The 25,360-nt window shown below is 39.2% G+C and overlaps 2 protein-coding genes across 2 annotated transcripts; one reads left to right on the top strand and one right to left on the bottom strand.

The window, feature by feature from the left end:
* Positions 1 to 346: 346 nt before the first annotated feature.
* LOC306886145 (extracellular tyrosine-protein kinase PKDCC-like) lies at positions 347 to 6,134 on the bottom strand. Its single transcript, XM_079443045.1, has 7 exons — positions 5,466 to 6,134; positions 5,204 to 5,320; positions 3,331 to 3,602; positions 2,996 to 3,075; positions 2,802 to 2,909; positions 2,038 to 2,214; positions 347 to 1,090 (listed from the first exon to the last, which is right to left on the bottom strand). The coding sequence occupies exons 1-7, from the start codon at positions 6,036 to 6,038 to the stop codon at positions 987 to 989; spliced, it is 1,431 nt and encodes a 476-aa protein (XP_079299171.1). The 5' UTR covers positions 6,039 to 6,134; the 3' UTR covers positions 347 to 986.
* A 3,276-nt stretch (positions 6,135 to 9,410) lies between these two features.
* LOC306886166 (protein dispatched homolog 2-like) lies at positions 9,411 to 25,037 on the top strand (the record flags this gene model as incomplete). Its single annotated transcript, XM_079443073.1, has 8 exons — positions 9,411 to 9,502; positions 18,594 to 18,998; positions 19,100 to 19,129; positions 19,358 to 19,481; positions 20,489 to 20,613; positions 20,734 to 20,831; positions 20,940 to 21,037; positions 21,552 to 25,037. The coding sequence occupies 8 exons, from the start codon at positions 9,411 to 9,413 to the stop codon at positions 25,035 to 25,037; spliced, it is 4,458 nt and encodes a 1,485-aa protein (XP_079299199.1).
* Between the last annotated feature and the right edge of the window lie 323 nt (positions 25,038 to 25,360).

Here is a 25,360-nt window from a genome sequence, read left to right as displayed (position 1 = left end):
CTTTGTTTTTGGGCTCCTCAAGGGGCCTCAAGCAAGCTGCATTTACATGTAACAATTAAACTATAATGACCCTGCAAGTGATTTATTGGTATGCGGTGGAAAGGTTTTGTGTAAACTTTGTGCTTGAAGTTGGAGGTCTCCTCAGAAATAGCTGGTAAAATGCAAGCAGAGGAGAATGGAAAGACCGACAGTTGATTTCACACCTGAAAAGTGAATTAACAGAATGCACTGATAACATTCAAATGGTAATGCGATATAGTTAATGCAAAAAGGTTTCTGTTAATGTGATCGGAAAACACTTTTCGCTGATGTGCTAAATAAACTGTGCTTAGTAATGAAAACAAACTGTGAAAAAAATTATTTTATTACTTAGTTTGTATTTAAAAAAAAGGCATTAAAATAAAACAGGAATGTAGAACGAACATATCCACACAAATAACATTAAAATCTCTTTCTTTGAAAGAACAAGAAAACGGACACACCCATGGGATGAAGTCTGGCATTCTTCTGATATATCTAGATTCCTATCAGTAAATGCAGAAAGGACAATGGCGCCCAACATACATTCCTGCGCTTTAGTGGTTTCAGCACTTTTCCGCCTATTGACACGGTTCTCGGCACATACTGGCATCCAGCAAAACCCTGCAAACTTCTGGCCTCATTAACATCAAAGTAAATCTGTGAAAGAGCTTGTTTTCTTTTTCCTCCTGTAGGCATCAGCCAGTGAAAAATTGCTCAATGTCCTTGCAGTGGACCGTGCCATGTGAATGTAAGACAGGAGGAACAGTTAGAAAGCTGTATTTTTCATGCTGCTTTTTTTTCTTCAGGTTAATTATACCTGAAGGGAAATCCTTTTAACCACTCCTTGGCGGCGTGTAGGATTGGCAGGAAGATCAAACAGCCATTGAGTAAGATGCCTATAAATATAACACATTCATTTGTATCATTTTTCCCCTTCCCCCTCAGTTCCTCTGGCTTTCTCTTTCTCAAAGCACTGCTCCCGAGGCTTTAACCCTCCTCATGTACACTGCTGAGTTCACATCTGGAACCAGATGGCTGAAGCCACTTCTGAAAGAGGCAAGAAGTCGACCTGCAGACAAGTAAAGGCAAAGAGAGCCTTGGGTTAGACACAGCCTGTTTCAAACAGACACAACAGTCATGCGTTCAGTTGATTTATATTGCTGCACAGAGGCATAGCCGCTTTATTGAAGGCCTGCTCATCAGACAGATATTTATTTGTTGCTTCAGAGGTTTCTGTGCTGTGTTTTGACAAAGCGAGGCAGTTCTGAGGATTTATTGCTACCATTTTCCATATAAAACACATTCTTTCTCAAATAGCACACCACGAAAATCATTACTTTAATAATTATTTTTGGTTTACTTGTGAAAAATATTGAAAAGATATGAACTGAATAAATTTAAATGGAGTTTATCAGTTTTCTTATCTAGATTGTGTTGTTGTTTATGCATAATTGTAACAAAATTGGTAAGGCTCATGCTTTTTATTATGTATCTTTTTTCAAGGTACATTATCTGAAAGTCTTATTTATCTTTTTATAATTAATTGTTTTTAAAAAAATGTAACACATTGTTTTAAACAAATCTAACAAAAGCTTTATGGTTTAACATAAATCTAACCAAACTGAATGAAGTTTATTCATAAAACAAAAGAATATTGCCAAAGAGCTAAGGGAAAGATTCAAAATATGAAAATATAAAAATATTATACACAGTCTCTCAAAAATGTTTTACAAAATATGTATCTTGTTTTAAGCATTTTTAGATATTTTACTGAAAGACATGTTGAAAATACACAAGTGATAAAAAAAAAATTCTGCTATGATTTGATCTGTTTTGAGTTAAATATGGGTTTATTTATCTATAAAATCATACTAATAAAAAAACACTTGTTTTTGGTTTTATAAAATACGTTAAGTTTTTTTGTGTCACTTTTTATGGCAAAGAGCAAAACTTGATTATTCTGTAAAAGCTGCAAATAATGTAAAAGGAATCAAACAATCCAAAGCAAACACTGACCTGTCCATGTTTTTTCACTACTGAGAGTGAAGCTCGTGCACTGTGGATGAGAATTGCAGATGATCGCAGCCTCTCTGGCACTGTGCACAGACAGCACGCAGCCCTGCTGGTTGTACGATGGCCAGCATCTGTATTCCATGTTTGCAACACTCCTCAGTCCTTTCAGGACAGCATAATCTGCACAAAGAGGAAAAATGCATCAAAACTAATCCAGGATCCACTCAACACTGTTGCTACACCCATCTGTAAAATATTACCATGTTTTCTTACTTTAAGAGAAAAGAGTCCTCTCACAGTAGAGGTGGCAGAATCTCATGTTACTAAATGTGTGCACGCACATGTGTGGACAACAAAAGGCCAAAATCTCAAAATAGAGGGGAATGTGTGGAAACTTTTTACATGAGTTGTTGTGAACGCGTTTGGACATAAGATTATTTATAAGAATATTTTTTGACAATGCTTGGCTGTTTTAATGCCTCTGTGCAGCTTTATTGTGGCAGTGTGATTGATTTATGGGTGTCAAAGCTCACGGGGAGGGAGTGAGAGAGTCTTACGGGCTACAAAACTTGCCCTTGAAGATGGATTGAGTTACACAGGTTTTATGACTGAAGTACATCTTCTTAAAGGTGCAGTCGGAGACATGTCACGCTGAGAGCACTGCATATTTTTGGAATGCTTTCCACTGTAGTTATGATTGAATATGCTTGCAATGGGAGTTGAAAACTGTTAAGAAGTATAATTCATCATTAAAATCAACGCATTACCTCTGGTTATTGATGGCAGCAAATTCTCCAGGTGCAGCCAAGATTTGTACATATGCAAAACCTCTTTGAAGGCGACCAGGGTTTCGGTAATGCTTTGCTTTAAATCTCCTGTGACAAGAACATAAATTAAGCTTCCATACAGCCACTTCAAGAGTTACAGAGTTCATCAAGATGAATTTCGCATTAAAACTCACCTGTGGAGTTCATTATTTGGTGAAGAAGAGGTTTCAGCAGTGGGGGAGCTTGATGAGGCAGTAGGTAGGTGAAAAAATACCTGGGGAGGAAAATAACGAATTCATATAATTCATCTGAAACTCGGCCAAGAATAGCAGAGAGGCGATTCACGCTGCAAGATCAATATGCTACAGCTGATGCCCTGACACACAGCGGAGCGGATAATTAATCATAACAGGCAAAGGGGGAGAGAAGCTGCCATGAAACTCCCAGCACCGACCATGCCAGACTCTCGTACGACAGCTATTTGATTATCTGGCTCAGACAATAAAGGTGGAATGTGGGACGTGCTCACCTGTAGGCATTGTAGAGGTTCCTCATCTCGTTCAAGCCTTCGCAGGTTCTAGAGGGGGAGCATTGGAGGGTGAAATTGCGGAGGGGAAACTGCAGCAAGCAGTCTGAGTCCTCTTGACAGGCCGGTTCTTGAATACTTGCATCATCCAAATCAGTTAACTTGAGTTCTCCTGACACCATAACAAACTGTCGAGGCTGGAAATCCAGCAGGGCTACTGAACCCAGTGGTGAGTGAGACAGATATTGAAGAAGCCGCACTAAACCAAGACAGACCTGTGCACAAACACAATCCATAGTTACTTGTTTGCTTAGGTCTATTTTTATTACCACAAAAAATTAACCTACTACTCGATTAATCGCCAGAATAATCGTCCAATTACTAAAATAATCATTAGTGACAACCTCTAATATATACGTATATATATATATATATATATATATATATATATATATATACACACACACACACGTATGTATATATTTAAAAACGTTATGTTTATATATTAAATAATAATATTAATTATAATATTAAATATTTTTATATAAAATATAAGAATATAAATATATAAATGTATATACATATAAATATTTTCACAATATATACTATGTGTGTGTGTATTTATATACATAATAAATATCCACAGTGCACACATATATATTATGCAAACAAAAACTTTTATTTTGGCTGTGATTAATCGCGATTAATCGTTTGACAGCAATAATATATATATATATATATATATATATATATATATATAGTAATTTTGCACTTTTTTAAAGATTATTCACTTGTGAATGTTATGTACCAACAAAACAAGATGATATATTCAGAACTATATATTACATAATATTAATATATTATTGTTTTTACTGTATTTTATCCATTTTATACTATTACTACTAATTACTATACTACTAATTTTTCAGTCAGGCATGTTTTTGATTAAAATATCTAAAATCCCTTAAAACAAGATAAATTTACTTGAGAAACAACACAATATACAGAGATTACTTTTATAGAATGTTTCTTTAATACAAGTGCATTTGTCTTACTGCACTGGCAGAATGGTTCGTAACTTTTTTTATACTCAAAAAGTGGAAAACATTTTTGCGGTGTAAATAGTATTGATTTTGTACATTTATGGTTTATGCATTGTTTTACACCCAAATTTTCCCCTCAGGAATCAATTAAGTAAGTTGATCTTTCTATATGCACAACCTAAATTGTGTAAATTTGTAAATGTAAACTCTGGTTTTGCTAACTAGTCTTCACCATATCCATTATTTTTTCTTACTTCCTTATATAATATTTTAAAACTGGAGAGCACAGCAAAGGTATTAAGTCACCTTTGAATATACCCTTGAAGACAGCGTAGCTACAGCTCTTCAAAAACAGAGGATGAAACCAAACACCTTTTGAATAACTCCTGACCACGTGCTGACCACGAGAAGGCAAGCATGTCAAAGAGACGAGTCACTCGATTACAGCCCTTTAGCTTAAACACATTTGTCATCATCAGAGCCCATCAAAAATCAAAGGTGCAGAGTGAGAGTGTCAACACCTTCTTCTTGTATACCAAAGTGAATGTGAAAGAAAATACTCTCGCCTCGTGAAACATGGTATCGCCCGCTCCCACAAACAGTGCCGAGAAATTATCAGGGTAAAAAAAAGTAAAAGGATGGACATCTGAGACAGATATCTGTCCCTCAGTACTATTTGATCAGGCTCAGTAGGCATGAAGATGGGGTTCCTGTTAATCCACCCAAGCCAAAGAATTTCATCCACCCCCACCTCAGGTATGCCCTGTGGGGGGACTGTGGGTGGGGAATCTCTGATTAACACTCCACAGGAGGCCTGGGGGTGGTGCTCTTACCCGAAAGCGCTCTTCCCAGGGGCTCTGCAGGAGCTGTATCATCTGAAGCGGCATCCCTTGCTCCAGAACTGCTGTGATGCCACCAACCAGAGCGCTGTCCTGACATTGACCTTTCAGCTGGAATGAACACAACAAGTTTAGTGGATAAACTGGTGCAAAATGCCAAGTGTGGTAATAAGCTTTTGTATATCTAATATATTACATAACAACGGCACAACCTGGAGAGTGAGTCCAATATATTGCATGAGGGTGTTTATCTTACCTCTACAATATTGGGGTGCTGCAGTCTCTGCAATAACACAATCTCCTTCCTCAGTTTGAAAGATACAAGCTCATGACAACCATGGGAATCTTGAAAATCTTCCATGCACAATCTCATGTCAGTACCTTGCTGGTTTACGGATTTCAGTGCCACAAATACTCCTTGCGGCAATGCTGCTTTTAACACTGTTTTAGTGTAACCTGAACCGAGAAAGTCAACAGCTTTGATGCCACTAAGTTCTTCACAGCCAATATCAGTTTTAGCAGTTACTGGGTTGTCCAAACTTAATTTCCCATTGATATAGTTTGCACTGTCCTTTGTGGAGAAACTTTGATCCATAAAGCCGTGTTTATTATCAAAAGTGATGTCCAAGAGCTCAAGTTCTTGTTGTCTTTCCTTAAGTTGTTGAAGCAATCTGTCCCGCGCTGGAGTTAGATCATCTGGCCGGGCAGCATCACCAAAAGGTTTGTTCTCCTGGAGACCAAAGTGCCATTTTTTCAGAACAATTGTTAAAGACAAAAACAACAAAGCAAGAAGTAAAAAAGCGCAAAAGGGTTTCCTTGAGAAAGTCATGGTAAGTTCACGTAGGTCCTTTCTGAGTTTTTACTGTCAAACTCCGACACGTTCACTTCGGTCATGCTTCTCTCTGACACTGTAATTTAGTGCAGTATCTGTGAGCTGTGGTAACGCCCCTTGGGCGTGTCTTACTGCTCATGGCCAAATAATCACCTCCCACACAATGCAACTTCGATGGACACACAAACAAAAGTGCTTTTACCATACCATTGACCTCTTGAAGAATGTATGTAAAGGATAACATACATTCAGGCGTCATTATCGCAAAATAAACCCTACATGATCAGGCCCACGCTACAAACATGATAAACAAATTAAACACACTGAAATGAAACATTGATTACTTGAGTTGAAATTATATTATAATCCTAGATAATAGCTTAAAGCTGGCACAAAGAAAAATAGTCCATCTCAGCACAGAATACGTAAAATATTAATGTAGCCTATATGTTGTTATAAATAATATAGGCTACTGTTTACTGTGACTAGCAAGGTAATTTAATTAGCGACAATAAACATCTGTTTTAGGTTCTCTCTCATTCGTCTTAAGGCTCTTACCGGTTTGTTATTCATCTGAGCGATGTTTTATTTTCTTTCTGCAACCGTTTAAATAGATAAAATAAATAAATATTGTAAGGCAGGTTTATTACAGCCGCAAGACGGCGCCAATGAGCTAGGCTATATAATATTATATATAGGCCCGGTTTCACAGACGGGGCTTAGCTTAAGCCAGGACTAGGCCTTAGTTAAATTAAGATATTTAAGCAGCTTTTATAAAAATGCCTTAGAAGAAAACATAACGTGTGCATCTTAAGACAGAACAATGGAACTGACATATTTTAAGATATGTCAGAGCTATACATTTTCAGTTGAGACAGCTCAAACTTGCATTTTAGTCTGAGACTAACTATAAGCCATGTCTGTGAAACCGGGGGATAATATATTATATAATAAGAATTAGCTAACTAAGAAAGTAATTTTAGTGTTGTACTTTTTTAAAACAATAAAATATGTTGTTTGGGGGCAACATCGTGGGACAATGGAAATAAATATACATGAGACAAACGCTTAACAGCATGATGCAGAATGTTCTGTCTAACTTTACCCAAATTAAGTTTTAATTTTAAGTACTGAAAATTATGTAGATACTTTAATAATGGATCATGTAAAATTCTCATAATCTCAAACCTCAAAATATGAGAAATCTAAATAAAAACATGTTTCAAGTGATTTAAGCAATTCCTCATAAACATAATTTATTTGACTGTAAAGGTTTTAAAATGTTTTTACTCGCTAACAAATTTGAATGTGCTTGCAAAGTGAAGGAAATGAGACAACAGGTTGCATAGAAGGCTAATGTGAGGCCTATCAGTTGAATAAAAACTGCAAGGCGAGCTTACCTCGTTATGTCAGTAGGTGGTAGCAGAGTATATGTAGGCCTACCATGTAAAAGTCCATTTTTTATTTAACATAAATCCCAAAGATTACTTTTTTAAATTTTGTATACAAGAATATTGGCTATAAAGTATGATATCAGGATGCTGTTTGTTATTTTAATTATAGCCTACCATAAATGGTGAAAGAGCAAATCATTGTTGGCCTGTTTTACACCTGCAAGCTACCATACTTCGGTGATCCAGTCAGAAGAGATCATTTGAAACAGTTTACAGTCAGTTTACAATTGACATTAACATGCATCTCCTGTGAGATCAGATTTTGTCACAAAGTCTCTCATTCATTTCAAGGCGCAAGAGAAGAGAAGAACATACTGATGTTTGTTAAAGTATGATTGAGAGTGCTTTCCTCCTCTCTACAGCATTTGATGAAGTGTGAAGTAATAATTGTGACCTATAGTTTCTGTATTATTGAAAGCATTTTTATAACTATAAAACTATTGTTGGAATAATGTGTGTAAACACACAGTGACACACCAATCATATCCTCCTGGTAGGCCTACTCATTATTTTGAAACCAAACAGTTTAGAAACACTACGAAATAGAAATGTTTTCACACACTGGGAGCCTTTTCTCACTGCTATTTTATTAAGGAAATGTGTCTTTCTGTCTTGAAATACACTGAGGAAATAAAGCAACTATGTAGCTCACATCAACACTCGCTGAGAGAAATGTGCCACTATAGAGATTACCATGAGTGCCAATACAGAAACACCCATGCTCTGAAGCAAACATGCTCAATTGATTGCAGAGGCAACTGCACTGTAGGCTTAACACATATCATGTCAAAGCTCGTTGAGTTAAGGCATGTGAGAAAAAGTCTTGTCTGTAGAGAATAGTGAGTCAGAATTATAAATAATAAATCAAGTCAGGGCCATTTAAATTTGTTAAGACCTTCAATATATAATATTATCACAGGTCATTTGTATGAACGTGTGTGATGTTATAAAGCCCATAACAATGTAAAATAATGTTTTTCTCACAGTTGAATGTCATGTCTATATCTGTTATGTTTATAAGGTCCTGCTGGACCAATCGCTCTTTGCAACCAAGATTATTTGTAGCGTTTTAAGTGTCAGAAACAACAGAAGCTTTTCCACCTTTATTGGCCACAAAAAAGACAGTTTACTGCATTGCTCTTGTGTGACAATATGCCCCAATAGCCAGGAATGTGTCACCCTATTTGGGAATGTCACATCAGAATGGGAATCAGTATTTTATAGGTTTTTCTTCATAATTCTGTGCATTTCAGGAAAATCTCAATTGAAAAAATTATATAAAATGTATTAATTAATACAAAAATAACAGTAAATACCCTTGTCCTGAGAACAGCTGGAAATCAAACTGTATTATATTATATGATTGACTCTTGTCCAGTGTGTAGCCTATGTGTCTGCTTGTTTTTGCTAAACACACACACACACACACACACACACAAACGGGATTTTGCAAGTTCAGAATTTTTGAAACCACCTTGAATAAAACATAGGTTACATAAGTACTCCAAGATGCAACTGTAATTGGACCTTTGACTCAAAAACCCAATAATTAGTTAAATTTAGCCCGTGCATGTGACAAGAACTGTCAAGAAAGTATTGCATTGTATGCAGCAAACCAGTGCAGCTTCTTGCCATTTGACTGAAAATAATACCAGATCATTTCCCATTTCGCTATGGCTTTGGTTACACACCCTTGCAGTGTTAAGGAGAAGTGGTTTTGCTCTCCAGCACCACCCTCGGGTGAACAGCGCGCGCTCAACTCACTGTCAACATCGCAGCGCCACGATGAAGCAGCCTCAATACACTCACTAACGCAGGCTTTGCCGTCCACAGCACGACCACAACCTGCTTCGATTGCATTCTGCACAGAATTACACATTTGATAGTGACAGTCGGAAATTACATTCCCTAAAGCATGGATACCGTGTCCATTTCTAGAGAACGCGATGATGCTGAAATTACAGATTCATCCACGACAGAGGGACCTTCTCAGGAAGCACCTCAGAGGTACGTGGATAGCGGGGCTTATAAGGCTAATTGTTGGAGCAAGTGTGTTTGTTAGTGAAGTCATTTAAATGGTTGTTTTTGCGAACAAACAGGACTAACGAACGTACCGCTTTTAAGGTGTCTCAATATCAGACCCACTTGGCTTTTGTTTACAAGCGAAAAATACTATTCTCTGAGGGTAACAACCGAATAGTATGTTGAAAGTACAAGGAAATCACGATGGAATAAATACAACGAAATACTATCATTTGTTGGGGTTGTCTTGCATGTTATCCATAAACTGACATGAACGCTGATCTTGATGCTACAGAAGCCACTTTGAATGAATTTCTAGGGCAAACTCCATGTTAATTTATATTTGACCTACAGTACATTTGACATTCAAAAGGACACGTGAGAAATATTCTTTACATTCTTGCAATGAATGACAAAATAATGTTCTGCACCGAATTCTGCCCCATGGAAATGTAACTTATACGAGAAGCACATCACGTGAGTCATTCTTTATATTATTAGGCTAAACAAAGATAAATCATTCCTGTTATGCAGTAGGCTACATACTTGATACAAAGTAATGTTTGAATAGTAAAATTAAGGAAGCTTTTTATTGTACACCATATGATAAATATGCTCTGATCATCAAAATTCATTCATAATAGCTTTATTATTATATTAGCATTATGAGGACATTTATAGAATGCTTAAAAGGTCAGAAATGAAAAGCCAAAGTTGCTTAGTGTGGAACTGACATGATGTCAACTTTTTGTTGAAAATTTTTCATAGTAACACATTAGTATCTATAATTGTATCTAACAGAATGGAATGCTTTAAAGTGATGCATTACTGTACTATTTTATTGCTTTATATTGCTTAGACAATCTTTATGTTTTTGGATGCAAAATATTAGCATTAGCATTTTTATGTTGTATTAAAAAAATGCAATCTATACAACCTATGTAAAGTACATATCTACAGTACACTTGCTATTCTGAGTGGCACTTGAGAAATATTCCACTTTTCCACTTCTTTTAATGGATGGAAAAATATTTTCTTTCTATCCATTAGGCAGGCATGTTTCTTTTTGTCTGGAGTATTCTAATAATGAACTACACAGGGATCTAGGACTCTAAATGGAGGTGTTAGACGATTGACTCTGAGAATGTTAATCACAGAGCTCATCTACTCTGACTGAGACATTTTGCTTCAGCATAACTAGGTGTAGATTCCCTGTTATCTTTAATGACGAAATCTGTCTGTAGATCAAAGTACTGCTGAGCAGATGGTGAGATGATTCTCCAGATTTGGTGGAGAAGATCTAACTGAAGCTGCAGTGACTCATGTTTGAGTATGACCCTCTCAGGAGAAGCCTTGTCTTTATATTAGATTAGATTAGATTAGATTCAACTTTATTGTCATTTATGCAGAGTACAAGTACAGAGCTAATGAAATGCAGTTAGCATCTAACCAGAAGTGCAAGAATATAGTGTTTTATATACATATAAGTGCAGAGTAAGTGAAGATATGATTTACAGAATATACAGTGGAATTGCTATATACAGTATTGAGCAGAGTATATACAGAATATAAAATAGGAGTGCAGTGTAGGGATTGTATGTACATTATGAACAGAGCAATGTAGATTATATAGATTACAGATTATGTATACACATTATGAACAGCAGAAACGTGAGAACAGTGGTAATAAATAAATACAGCTGGATGAGTGTGCAAAGTATTGATAGAACAATGTATTCTATGCAAAATAGCAGTAGTGCAATATTTTATAGAAATAGTTTACTGTGCTTGTACAGTAACAACTTTAAACAGTTTATAGTGTAATGACTTGAACGATGTGCAGTCTGTGCAAAATATGAGTAGTGCAAATGCATGTGTTTAAAGTACTGTGACCAGTGCAGTAATAAGCAGGTGCAGGTTAGATTGGTGGTGTGGCGTTCAGAAGTGTCACAGCTTCGGGGAAGAAGCTCTTCCTGAGCCTACTGGTGCGAGAGCGTAGGCACCTGTAACGCCTGCCGGATGGAAGGAGGGTGAAAAGTCCATGGTTAGGGTGAGAGGCATCCTTGATGATGTTTCTTGCCCTGCCCAGACAGCGCTTATAATAAATGTTCTCAATGGAAGTTAACTGGGTGCCGGTGATCCGTTGAGCAGTTTTCACCACCCGCTGGAGTGCTTTGCGGTCAGATGCGGAGCAATTGCTGTACCATACTGAGATGCAGTTCGTGAGTATGCTCTCAATGGTACAGCGGTAGAATTCCACAAGGATCCTGGGATTCAGGTGAACTTTCTTAAGGCTCCTTAAGAAGTAAAGGCGCTGCTGTGCCTTTTTGACCAGAGTAGAGGTGTTATGGGACCAGGTGAGGTCATCAGAGATGTGGATGCCAAGGAACTTGAAACTCGACACACGCTCCACTTCAGCTCCGTTGATGTAGATGGGTGTGTGTGCATGACTCCTAGTCCGCCTGAAGTCCACAATGATCTCCTTTGTCTTCTGGGTGTTTAGCTGTAGATTATTGGTGGCACACCATACAGCCAGGTGCTGCACCTCATCCCTGTAGGCTGATTCATCGTCATCCTTGATCAGACCTACCACCGTGGTGTCATCTGCAAATTTGATTATGGTGTTGGAGCCATAAACAGGAACACAGTCATGGGTGAAGAGGGAGTACAGGAGAGGGCTCAGTACGCAGCCCTGTGGCACGCCGGTGTTCAGGGTGATGATGGAGGAGGAGAGGTTATCTAACTTGACGGACTGAGGTCTGTTAGTCAGAAAATCTAGAATCCAATTACAGATGGGTGTGCTGATTCCAAGCTGGCTGAGCTTGGAGATCAGCTTGGAGGGGATTACTGTATTAAATGCAGAACTGAAGTCCATGAACAGCATTCTCACATGTGTGTTTTGACTGTCCAGGTGGGTGAGGGCAGAGTGAAGCGCTGTTGAGATGGCGTCCTCTGTTGACCTATTGTGGCGATAGGCAAATTGGAATGGGTCCAGTGTAGCAGGGAGACAGGATTTTAGGTGGGATGCAACCAGTTTCTCAAAACACTTGGCAATGATGGGGGTGAGTGCAACAGGACGGAAGTCGTTAGGGACCGAGGCAGTGGAATGTTTCGGTACTGGTACGATGGTGGAGGTTTTGAAGATAGTGGGGACAGTTGTTTGGGCCAGGGACAGATTGAAAATGTCCGTGAAGACCTCAGCTAGCTGCTCCGCACAGGCTTTAAGCACACGACCAGGTATTCCGTCAGGGCCAGCTGCCTTCCGTGCATTCACCTTACGCAAAGTGGAGTAAACGTCTGATGTGGAGAGAGTGAGAGGCAGTTCACTGGGTTGATGCTCAGCTTTGAGTGAGATCTCCTTATTATTTTGATCAAAACGAGCATAAAAGTGGTTGAGCTCGTTTGGGAGGGAGGCAGAGCTGGAGGGGGGCACAGAGTTAGGTGGTTTGTAATCCGTGATAGATTGTATGCCTTGCCACATACGCCGGGGGTCTGAAGAATTGAAGTGTTCTTCAATCTTCTGTTTGTGTGTGAGTTTGGCCTGGCAGATACCCTTCCTCAGGTTGGCTCTGGCTGAGCTGTAAGCCTCCTGGTCTCCAGACCTGAAGGCTGCATCTCTTGCTTTGAGCAGGAGGCGAACCTCTCTGTTCATCCAGGGCTTCTGATTGGGGAAGATTTTTATTTTTTTGTGTGTAGTCACTCTGCTCACACAGCTGTTGATGTGCTCCATGACAGAGTTGGTGTAAGTGTCAATGTTAATCTGAGAGTTTGTGGTGGCCTGGGCAGCAAACTCACTCCATTCTGTGAGCTGGAATTGATGTTGAAGAGTGGAGTCAGCACCTTCCAGCCAGATTTTAACAGTCCTTGTTGTAGGTTTCACACGTTTGATGACCGGGGTATACTTGGGGAGCAGGAACAAAGAGAGGTGATCAGACTGACCCAGGTGGGGGAGGGGTGTGACTTTGTAGGCATCACTCACATTAGTATAAACGTGGTCCAATGTTTTATGTCCTCTTGTAGTGCAGGAGACATTTTGATTAAATTTAGGGAGAACAGATCTAAGAGTGCAGTGATTGAAGTCCCCAGCAACAATAAAGGCTCCATCCGGGTGCAGGGTTTGTAGTTTGCTAATAGCAGCACAGAGTTCTTTCATAGCCACGTTAGCATTAGCGTCCGGAGGTACATAAACTGCAGCAGCAACAATGCAAGTAAACTCACGTGGTAGATAGAATGGCCTGCACTTGATAATCAGGAACTCCAGCTCAGCAGAGCAGTAGGTATCAACAATGACAGAGTCTTTGCACCATGATTTATTTACATAAATGCATACTCCACCACCCTTGTTTTTACCAGAGGTTGCTGCTACTCTGTCAGCCCTGAAGAGAGCACGTCCATCCATATGCACCACGCTGTTTGGGACATCGTTGCAGAGCCATGTTTCAGTGAAGAACATAACATTACAGTCCATAAGCCATTTCTGTGTGAGGGTCCAGATCTTTAGTTCGTCCATCTTGTTCATCAGAGACCGTACATTGGCAAGGAAGATGCTGGGCAGAGCTGGTCGATGTGGGTTTAGCCTTAGCTTAGCACGCAGCCCTCCACGCTTTCCCCGTCTTTGTTTACGGTCTCGACGCCGACGCCGAGCACTTCCGGTCGGTACGAGTGATCCGCTTGTCCGCGGTGATCTCAGTAGCTCCGGCGGGAGTTCGCTGAAGTCGAAAGGATGATCTAAAACTATGTTGGAACACTGTTTGTTGATGTCCAAAAGTGATTGTTTACTATAGCTGTAGTTCGCATAACTGGATCGCGCGAACACGAGTGAAATAACCAGGTAAATTAACACTATTTTCCAAAATCTGGTAAGACGCTGAGCCTCGCGATGTGTTCGCGCCGCCATCTTGTCACATTATTCCAGTGCGATACACACATGTGGGCCCCTTTTACCAGCCTTTGATTTCTTAATCAAAGGTTTTGTTCCATGTTATTATCTGTTGTTTATGTTACTTAAAATAGCTGCACATATCCTACACAAAAGCAAGTGCTTCATCTCCCAAAACTATCACAAACAAGCCTGGGAGATGTTACAGTCTGGTTGCAAAGACATTCATTTGAATCTTTTGGTTAAGAGTTACACTATTGAGATGACAATCAATGATAGTTTAATTTAGTCTGCATGTGTTCATACACTGAAAAGGGTAATATCTAAATTACCTGGTTTTATTCAAATAAAAAAGTATTTGGCATCACTGAGTCAACCTAAATACATAATTTTATACCAACAAAACTAAATTTTATGGGTTAAATCAGGTTAGAAAAAATTGCTCTGTAAGGTAACAATTGCAGGTTACCACATTTTACTGTGTAGAGAATATAATTTATGAAAAAGATATTTATTAATTGATTATGCTTAAAGGCAGCTGCTTTGCAGTTTGGTGCAATAAGATGCAATATGATCAGTGTCACTTGATTCACCCTTGTGAATCGGTCCAATGATTTTTGATCTGAACTGAGTCACCATGGGTATCAGTGGCCTGAAGTAAATCTCAAGCAATGTAAGTGTGCATTATACTACATGATATTAGTCAGTGTTTGCCAGCCAACATGGCTGATATCCACTGAAATGCTGTGAGGGCATCTGTTCAATCAATTCAGTTTCTGTTACATTCCAGACATTTATTCCAGATCATGACTCCTACCATACAAGATCCACTGAGTAAAAAAGCTTTGGGGAGATGTGAATATGAACTGAGCAATGTAACTGCAGAATATTATTAATATGCACATACGAATTGGTGCAAAGGGAGCAAACAAATTGGGTATTTCGTACATATTTATGCTTGCTCCAGTGAATATTTAAGATGACTGTAGTTAAATAGGGCATTTTATGAGCAAATTCGCTCTGGAAATTACAGACATGTCCATTAAGCTCAGCTTTCCTTATTCTCGAGTCATTGCTGGGTTCAGGATGGGATCTCATCAGTAAATATGGTGTTTTTCCTTGTCTGATGCTGAAAGATTAAATGATTTCACCCTTACAGTCTGACAGGCCACAACAATCACCTCTGAGTTCTGGCAGCGCAGACCGCCTGACACAACGTACCAGCTGCAGAGCTGTCAAATCAAATTAAGCCTGTGTTCCTTTTGATAACCGTCAAAACATCTGCAGCATGCACAAAACCAAAACCCATGAACTCCATCAGATGCTGAAGGGTCATTGCTGGAAAATTATGCCTGTGGAGACTTATGTTAACATACAGTGGGGGAAAAAAATGATTTGATCCCCTGCTGATTTTGTACGTTTGCCCACTGACAAAGAAATGATCAGTCTATAATTTTAATGGTAGGCTTATTTGAACAGTGAGAGACAGAATAACAAAAACATTTTTTCAAAAAAGTTATAAATTGATTTGCATTTTAATGAGTGAAATAAGTATTTGACCCCTTCGCAAAACATGATTCAGTACTTAGGTGGCAAAACCCTTGTTGGTAATCACAGAGGTCAGATGTTTCTTGTAGTTGGCCACCAGGTTTGCACACATCTCAGGAGGGATTTTGTCCCACTCCTCTTTGCAGATCCTCTCCAAGTCATTAAGGTCTGGAGACTGGCTAGGCCACTCCAGGACCTTAATGTGCTTCTTCTTGAACCACTCCTTTGTTGCCTTGGCCGTGTGTTTTGGGTCATTGTTATGCTGGAATACCCATCTATGGCCCATTTTCAATGCCCTGCCTGGCTTCAATACCCTGGCCCTGATGGTACATGGCCCCGCCTTGAGATCATTGACAAAATCTTCCCGTGGAGTTCTGGGCTGATTCCTCACCGTTCTCATGATCATTGAAACTCCACGAGGTGAGATCTTGCATGGAGCCCCAGTCCGAGGGAGACTGACAGTTATTTTGTGTTTCTTCCATTTGCGAATAATCGCACAAACTGTTGTCACCTTCTCACCAAGATGCTTGGCGATGGTCTTGTAGCCCATTCCAGCCTTGTGTAGGCCTACAATCTTGTCCCTGACATCCTTGGACAGCTCTTTGGTCTTGGCCATGGTGGAGAGTTTGGAATCTGATTGACTGATTGCTTCTGTGGACAGGTGTATTTTATACAGGTAACAAACTGAGAATCGTGAGATAAAAAGGGCTGAGGGTTAGGAGCAAGTGTTTTGTTGAATCCTGGTGAAATGTAGCATTTATACCAACACTTCTGGTTCAAAATTGATTTTATTTTCCTTGCACATGATTTATACTAGTTGTTTATATCATCAGTGGCCAAATGTGATCAGTCTTGCATATTATAATCTGCCCAAATTAGAATGCACATCACAAAGAATCCAGAAAAGACAGCAGTCATGTGTGCCAGTGTTTGCATAGCTTTTCACCTTGGTAATAGTAAAGAGTCAGCAGTACATCTGTGTAAAAATAAGCTTGTTAAAAGCTTACAATTTCATTGTTGAACTGTTGAAATGTTTTCTTGCACCAAACCTGCCAACTTTATAGTTGAAATGTGGTAAACAGGCATAGATAGAAAAAAAGTTTATATTATGACACATTATTTGACCTGTCCTGAACTCGGCAAACTGATAGCATACTTTAACATTTCAGCATAGTCAAATCTAAAGGTACCCCATAAAGAGTAATAAATGTTATTATTAGTATTGTGGATTTACCGAATAATGAAAAAAATGACAGAATAATGAAAAAAGTCTTAAGGTGTGGTTCTTCAAGGTGATTTACATTATTTAGCAGTACATTGTTGTCCCACTCTCATATTTACTTCCTGAGCAGTTGAGTTGTAAGCACTAGTGAGCCTTTTTCTCTCATCTGAACAGGCTTTTCATAAGCTTTTAAAAAAGTGGGACAGCTAATTATTTTATATTACAAAATTAAATACAAAATCTTTAAAGGGATAGTTCACCCAAAATAAAAAAATCTCTCATTATTATTCACCCTCATGCCGCTCCAAACTCTTAACACCTCCATTCATGTTTGGAACACACATTAAGATATGTTTTATGCAATGCGAGGGCTTTCCGATCCTCCATGGACAGCAACAGAACTGACACGTTCAAGTCGTTAAAATAGTCCATGTGACATCAGTGGTTTAACCTTAATTTTATGAAGCTACCAGAATACTTTTTGTGTGCAAAGAAAACAAAAATAACAGCACAAAAAGTATTCTTGTGGCTTTCGCTCTCGGATTTAATAAAAAAGATCTTAATTTGTGTTCCGAGATGAACAAAGGTCTTACGGGTTTGGAACAACATGAGGGTGAGTAATTAATGACAGAATTAAAATTTTTGGGTGAACTATCCCTTCAAACATATTTAATTTGTTGGTCAGTATGATGGATTCAGACGTTCAGTGCATGGAAACTGAAAGTGTGTTTGCAAACACGTGAAATCAACAGCAAAATGCAGCTGTTAAATGCAGACAGTATGTGTGATACACATAAACACCATCAGCAATTAAATAACAACCCTTTTACATTTAGCACATAAACAACTTACAGTCAATCATAACCTAAATATGATTTCCATTTACGATTTATTATACCAAAATACGTCATAATAGTAACTTTTTGCATCATTTTTCTAATTATTTTATCATTTACATTAGAAATGACTAATTCTGTTATCGGATCACTCTTAGCTTGAAAACTCAGGTCAGTTCATTTGTAAACCAGTTCAGATGTTTCATAAGAATCAGTTCAAAGAATGATTCAATACAAATCTGACATCAGAACTGCATCTCAGAGCAGGTTTTGATTTCATCACGTAACTAGGAACAGTATGTTTTTTTCCTGAAATGTAAAGTTATGAACTGACATTTAGTGAAGTAAAAATAATACATTTCCCAAAATGACTCGACTGGATTGTTGAATCAATCATTCAGTGAGTGATTTATTCAAGGCTGTTCTTGAAACAGTTCTACTTGGTTCATTGAAAAATATTGATTTGATTTCTTCACTTCAACATAATTAATGTAACTTGATTTTTTCTAAAATGTAGTGGTGTGAAAGTAGCTACAGAATAGACTGAAAACATTTGATGATTGATATAATATGTGACTCTTTTATTTACAGTGAGATCCCTGAGGTTTCGCTGTATCCTCCAGACAGTGACAGCACAGAATCTCAGAGGTGTCCGGTCAAGATAGAGGAGAACCAAGCCGACAGCAGCAGTCCGTTCAAGTCTCACTCCTCTACTCAGCTCCACCGTCAAGTATCGCAGGGCTCTGGCTATCATTCACCACAACGCAAACGATGCCCCTGCTGTGGCCACCAGCAGTCGAAACAAAGCAATGTCTGTCCAGGTCAAATGAATGCTTACCATCAGGCAGACTGTTCAGCCAGTCCTGTTAAGACTGTCCATAGCTGCAGTCCATCACGCCTGCCTTCGTGTCACAATAAAACACAGTGCCATTGGCTTCGTGAATCTCATGAGGGCAGTAACCACAAGCCTGTACAGCATCACATGGTGACAGTGAGGTCCGGACTCTTTTCTATGATAAATATCATTGTAATGGACATATATCTACTCGATTGTAAACATTTAATTATGTTAATCTCTATGTCTGTCTGCTCAGTAGGAATGATGGCTTGCATAGGATACCAAGGAGGTGAGATGCTTTTATAGCAACTTATGATATTTATTGTTTATATAACAATCACATGAAATTCATTATTAAGATTATTATTTACAGTAATACAGTAGTACACATTAACATAGTCTTATGTTCAGTAGTACATTTAGAGGAATTCGGAAGCATTCAAATACTAAGCAAAAAGTGCCATAGGCTACAGTGATTAGATCAAATCTGATCATATGAACACCATTGATTTTACAGCTATTCCCAGGTCATAGTTGAGTACCCGATGACTGTACTCATCTCATGTTCGGTAGTTCTGTTTGCCTGTTCCCTTGCTGGGATTTTGACTGGTCCTCTGCCAGACTTCTCTGACCCTTTGTTGGTGAGCATGTGCACCTCTCTAATATATGTGATAAATAATGAAGTTTAAAGGGATAGTTCACCCAAAAATTTAAATTCTGTAATCAATTACTCATGTCGTTCCAAACCCGTAAGACCTTCGTTCATCTTCAGAACACAAATGTGTGTGCATGTCTCTACTTGTAAAAAAGGTGCAGTGCAGTGTTCTATGTCAGCAGCAACACACGCATGCATCGTGGTACTCTCGATAATGGCGGCAGACTGTCCCGGGAGAGAAGAAATCGTTCAATAAAGTCGTGATTTTTGTTTTCTTTGCACACAAAAAGTATTCTGGTAGCTTCATAAAATTACGGTTGAACCACTGATGTCACATGGACTATTTTAACGATGTCCTTACTACCTTTCTGGGCCTTGAACGTGTCAGTTGTGTTTCTGTCTATGGAGGGTAAAAAAACTCTCAGATTTCATCCAAAAAAATCGTAATTTAACTTATGGGTTTGGAACAACATGAGGGTGAGTAATTAATGACATAATTTAAATTTTTGGGTGAACTATTCCTTTAATTCTTAATGTTTATGCATCTGTTTGTACTACAAGAAAAAAAGTAACTGAAGCATATACTAAAAATGACATTAAAAATAAGTAAAAATTTAAAGTAAAAAAGAAAAGAAATTGTAAGATCAAATTTAAAATAACAGATAAACTCACATTGTGAGATAAAAAGTTACAGTTTGGAAAAAGTGTCACAATTGTGAGATTTGCAACATAAGATTACTATGGCAGATATACTAATTATTTATTTCATGGGGGAAATGGGCTGTACACCTAAGAGATATAAATTAGAGATATTTTACTCTGAGGCAGAAATAGCCTTGTGTCTATGAATACATTTCTGAAAATAAAGTGACCAGCGGTGGCCTTTCATCATTAGAATTGTAAATTAGCCTCTCAAATGACTTAAATTCATTTTTATAATGACTTCAAAGAGTTTCTTCTCACCGTTCATGTGTCTTTGATCGGACCTCGCAGGGATTTGAACCTCGTGGAACAGACATAAGTATCCGGCTAGCAACGTGGATGAGGTTACAGCAAAACACTGGACCTGGAAAATCACTGTCCCCGTTTCCATGGCAACTCACAGGAAGAATAGCAGGGTATTTCTTATGATACTAAAAATACTTTTAAATATAATTTCACTAAATCAAACTGTTGTTTTTACTACTAAAAGATTGTATGCTGTGTTTGTATTGAAAAAAATCCTGTTTGTCTTACAGAGAAGACACAGTTAGATCTGAACATCAATCAAGAGAACGATCGAGGAGAATGTTACACAGAGATTACACTGAGCACAACTTTTTTTGTAATGCTCCAGGTGAGATTTTACTTGCGTATTATCAGGTATTTCCAAATCTAATAAATCAGTAAATGGAGCACAGCATGCTTTATTTTGTTTTCTATCACCCAATGTGTGGTCCTGTAGGAGAGCGCTATGCTCAGCTGGTCTTCCGCTCTGGAAACTCTGCCAGTCTCTGGAGTCTAAAGGCAATTTACTCCATGTGCCAGATGGAACAGTCACAGGTAAAACAAGGACTATATATTCCCGAAAGGGCATAATATTCTTAAATTGTTAAATGTTTTGATGGATATATCTGATAGAATCTATTCATTAATAATCAGATTCAGATATAAGACAATTCATTGTGATCTCATTAGTAATTATAGATATTTGTACATAAATTTTGGTTCTGGCACACATTTTTTCTGCATTGAGCCACTGCTAATGCATTGACAACATCTAAAATGCATCTAAAATCCTTTTTCATATGAACAATTTGTAGAGACGTACATAAATAATACATACAAATATATTTCTATTATAAAAATTACAGATCTGTAAAGATTTTTATGGTTCCTGTACATTTTAGATGCTGTCAATATATGTATATAGTACTTGTCTGCATATATCCAAACTCAAAAGTATACAAACAAATTGTACAAATACCTACAAAATCTAATGAGATGAATAAGCATGAAAACTGAAAGCAGTACAGTATTTTTTCTGAAAAATGCCATTTTTTATTACTCATTTTAGATCAGTTCTGGGGCAAAATTTGAAAATTTTTGCCAGGTCAGATCAGAGTTATACGGCTCCATGGTGAAGAATAAGTGCTGTCCAAGTTGGTCTCTGGGAAACTACTTGGCTCTTCTTAACAATGTTTCTTCCTGCTTTAGTCTGACTGCACAGCAGGTATCTGAAAGCCTTGGCCTCCTCAGATTCTGTGCCCCTTACTACCATGATGGAAGCCTGGTTGCATCATGTACTGAAAGGAGTAAATTTGTCCGCTGTGCATCCGTTCCACACCGCTGTAAACTGTCAAGCATCTTCCAGATTCTCCATTACCTTGTGGACAAAGACTTCCTGGGGCCACAGACTGTTGAATACAAGGTTCCATCCCTAAAATATAGCATTGTATTTCTACCAGTGGAAAAAGGAGATCCACTAATGAAAATTTATTTGGACCATTTAGAGGGTCATGAACTCACATACAATAACACCACCATAACAGGAATGGATTTGGGAATTAAACAAAAACTTTTCAAGTATTATTTGGCACGGGACTCTGTCTATCCTGTTTTTGCAGCTCTTGCACTTTTGTTCACAATAGGACTATATCTCAAATCACTATTTATAGCATTAATGTCACTGGTTGCTGTCATATTATCACTTTCCACCTCATATTTTTTCTACAAAGTTGCATTTCGCTTGACATTTTTTCCACTCCTCAATCTTGCATCAGTCCTTGTGCTTTTGGGAAGCTGTCTGAATCAAGCCCTGACTTTTGTTGATTTCTGGAAACTGCAGCTGAGCCACAATCCTCCAGCTGTCCCTGAGAAGAGAATGAACCGGGTTTTACAGGAAATAGGATACTTGATATTAGTGTCGGGTCTGACATCTAGCATCACGTTTTACTCAGGCTACCTAAGCAGCATCACTGCCGTGAGATGCTACGCTGTATATCTTGGCAGTGCCTCATTAATCAACACATTATTTGCTCTCGTTTGGCTTCCGTGCACCCTCATTTTGCAAGAACGCTATGCTGTGCTGTCTTCAAACCCTGGTGCGAAGGCAGCTTGGAAGCCCTGCTGCTCCAAAAATGCAGGTGGATTCTGGGAGACAAGTTCAAGAAAGCGCTGTCTGTTTACCTTGAGACAGAAGCTTCGGACGTTAGGGCGAGGGTTTTCGGACACATCAAACTTGCTTTTTTTAAAGATCCTGCCTTGTGGAGTGGTGAAATTCCGATATATATGGATCTGCTGGTTTGCAGTGCTTGCAGCTGGTGGAACGTACATATCATGCGTAGACCCTGGCATGAAACTGCCAACTTCAGACAGCAGAACAACTCAGCTGTTCCGCTCTAGTCATCCCTTTGAGAGATATGATGCTGAATATCGCCACCAGTTCATGTTTGAGCGAATGAAACAGGGTGAAGATGAACCCATGACGCTGACTCTAATTTGGGGCATCATTCCATCAGATGATGGTGACCACTTCGATCCAAAAAGTAATGGATCTTTAGCTCTTGATCCAGAATTTAATATGAGCAGTCCCCAAGCCCAGCTGTGGTTGCAGGATCTGTGTGGAAAAATTCAAAACCAGAGCTTCTATTCTCCATTATCAGCTGACCAAGAAACAGTAGAAGACAATGTGTGTTTTGTTGAACAATTGATTCACTGGGTTTCTATACGTCGCTGTTCCGAAAGCGAGGACGCATTTAGCTTCTGCTGCAATAATATTCCCTTTCCTTACCCACCAAGTGTTTTCGAGCAGTGCCTTAGCATGATGGTGGCAGAGCAGCATGCAGAAGGGCACTCACCCAGTGCCGGAGGCCTAAGGTTTGACTCAGAGGGTCGAATCACTGCCCTTGTTGTAATATTCAAGACTGTACAACTTTACAGCTTCAACTTCAGTAGAATGTCTCAGTTCTACCAAGAGATCTTATCGTGGTTTAATGGGGAAATCTCCAAGGCTCCAGTGGGACTGCAGAAAGGATGGCTTGTAAGTCAACTAGGATTATATGACCTCCAGCAGTGCTTAAGTTCAGAGACTTTGGAGGTGGCAGGCTTTTCAGTAGCTCTCACATTTGCACTATTCTTACTGATGACATGGAATATTCCATTAAGTGTCTACGTGTCCGTTGCAGTGGGAGGAAGTGTGTTTGCTACTGTTGGCCTCCTTGTGCTTTTAGAATGGCAGTTAAATGGTGTGGAAGCACTCTTCATTTCAGCAGCTGCAGGTCTTTCTGTTGACTTTGTGGCCAATTATTGCATTTCATACAGCCTGGCCCCACACAATGACAGATTGGGCAGGGTTGCACATTCTCTGAAGAGAATGGGTTGCCCGGTAGCTATTGGTGCTGGGGCGTATTTTTGCGTGGGTATTATTATGTTACCCGCAACTGCATTGCTTTTCAGAAAGCTTGGGATCTTTCTTTTGCTTGTGAAGTGCGTTGCATGCGGCTTCGCCACTTTCTTCTTCCAGTCACTGTGCTGCTTCTTTGGACCCCAGAAGAACTGCGGGAGCATAACCCTACCTTGTGTTACAAAGCAAGCCACTGAAAATATACTGCCGTCCTGTTCGGCTACAGAACCTGGGACCACCAATCCCGCAGTTAATGGGGCATTTGGCTGCGGCACGGGTTCTCAGGTTCGAAGAAGTTTTAATAAAGAAAGCGAAGGCTTTCTTTGCCCCAATCAGCAACACCATAGAAAGCGGCAACCAGTCGGTGGAAGGGAGCCAGAACAGTATGAACTGCAGCCACTTGCTTGCCAATTGAGCGACAGTTTTGAGAATAGCACTTGCACCAGCAAGCTGTCCAACAGGCCTTCTGTCCTTTCTGATGAGATTCAGTTCTGTGGCCTTAGTCCAAGGCAAGACTATGATCGAGTCCGCATTGAGGCTGACAGCGCAGAAATGTGTAGCAGGCACCTTAAAGGTTGCAACCCACCTCCAGCACTCCAGACCTCATCTCCGTACAAAGAGAACATGTTGCGTCCTGTGGTTACCCCTTCACAAGATGCATCTAAGGACAAGGTTTTGTGCAAGAAATGTCGAGGCCAGTCGAGCGGCGGGCTTCAACTTTGGAACATGTCTTTGTCGTCTTCCTCTAGCATGGAAGAAATCCCGATCACTCAGACTACAGACACTGTCAATGAAAGGTCACTCTCAATAGATGAAGCCACAAGCTGCCATCTACACAAACGGCTTTTGTCATGTCAGTCTCAGAGCTCCATGGAGGGACTCGAAGACTCCAATGAGACCTGCTTAAGTGAGGTAGAACCTGCTATCTTACTCCCTCAAGCTGTAAAGATAGAGGAGGAGTTACAACCTGGCCACCTAAATGGCAAGAGGGACACTTTACGTCTGTCCTTGAAGGAGACTGTATATGACCTTGCCTCCCCAGGGTCTGGTAAGTTGAGGACAACACAAAGTGATGTGCCAGTGATACTGCCCAACAGCAAACCTGATATGCCCGATGTTTGGATAAAAAGGGAGGGAAAAGGTGAAGGTGGCAGCTGATCAATATTGTCAACAAACTGAGCAAATCTAAACAACCACAGCATGGCCAGTACTTTATATGGTGGGCTGAATTTTTGTACTAAGCAGCATATTATTACATTTCTGAATCTGTCTGAAAATGCATACCAGAAAAGACCAGTTAATTGTTTGGAACTATAAACAGTGCTTATAAAAAATTGAAGAGGACTGATTTTTAGCATGATTCCTTGCATGTCATGTAAATATACACTGAATGTGCACCCACAATAGCCTTTGAAAAAGCCTTTCTTCAGAGGCCTTGAACTGCAAACTTACACTTAATTGTGCCTGATCTTATAAACAAC

This window comes from Barbus barbus, assembly GCF_936440315.1.
Source record: "Barbus barbus genome assembly, chromosome: 20".
In the NCBI taxonomy this organism is placed as follows: domain Eukaryota; kingdom Metazoa; phylum Chordata; class Actinopteri; order Cypriniformes; family Cyprinidae; genus Barbus; species Barbus barbus.
The sequence above is the reverse complement of the archived record's forward strand: the minus strand, read 5'-3'. Positions and strand labels throughout refer to the sequence as shown.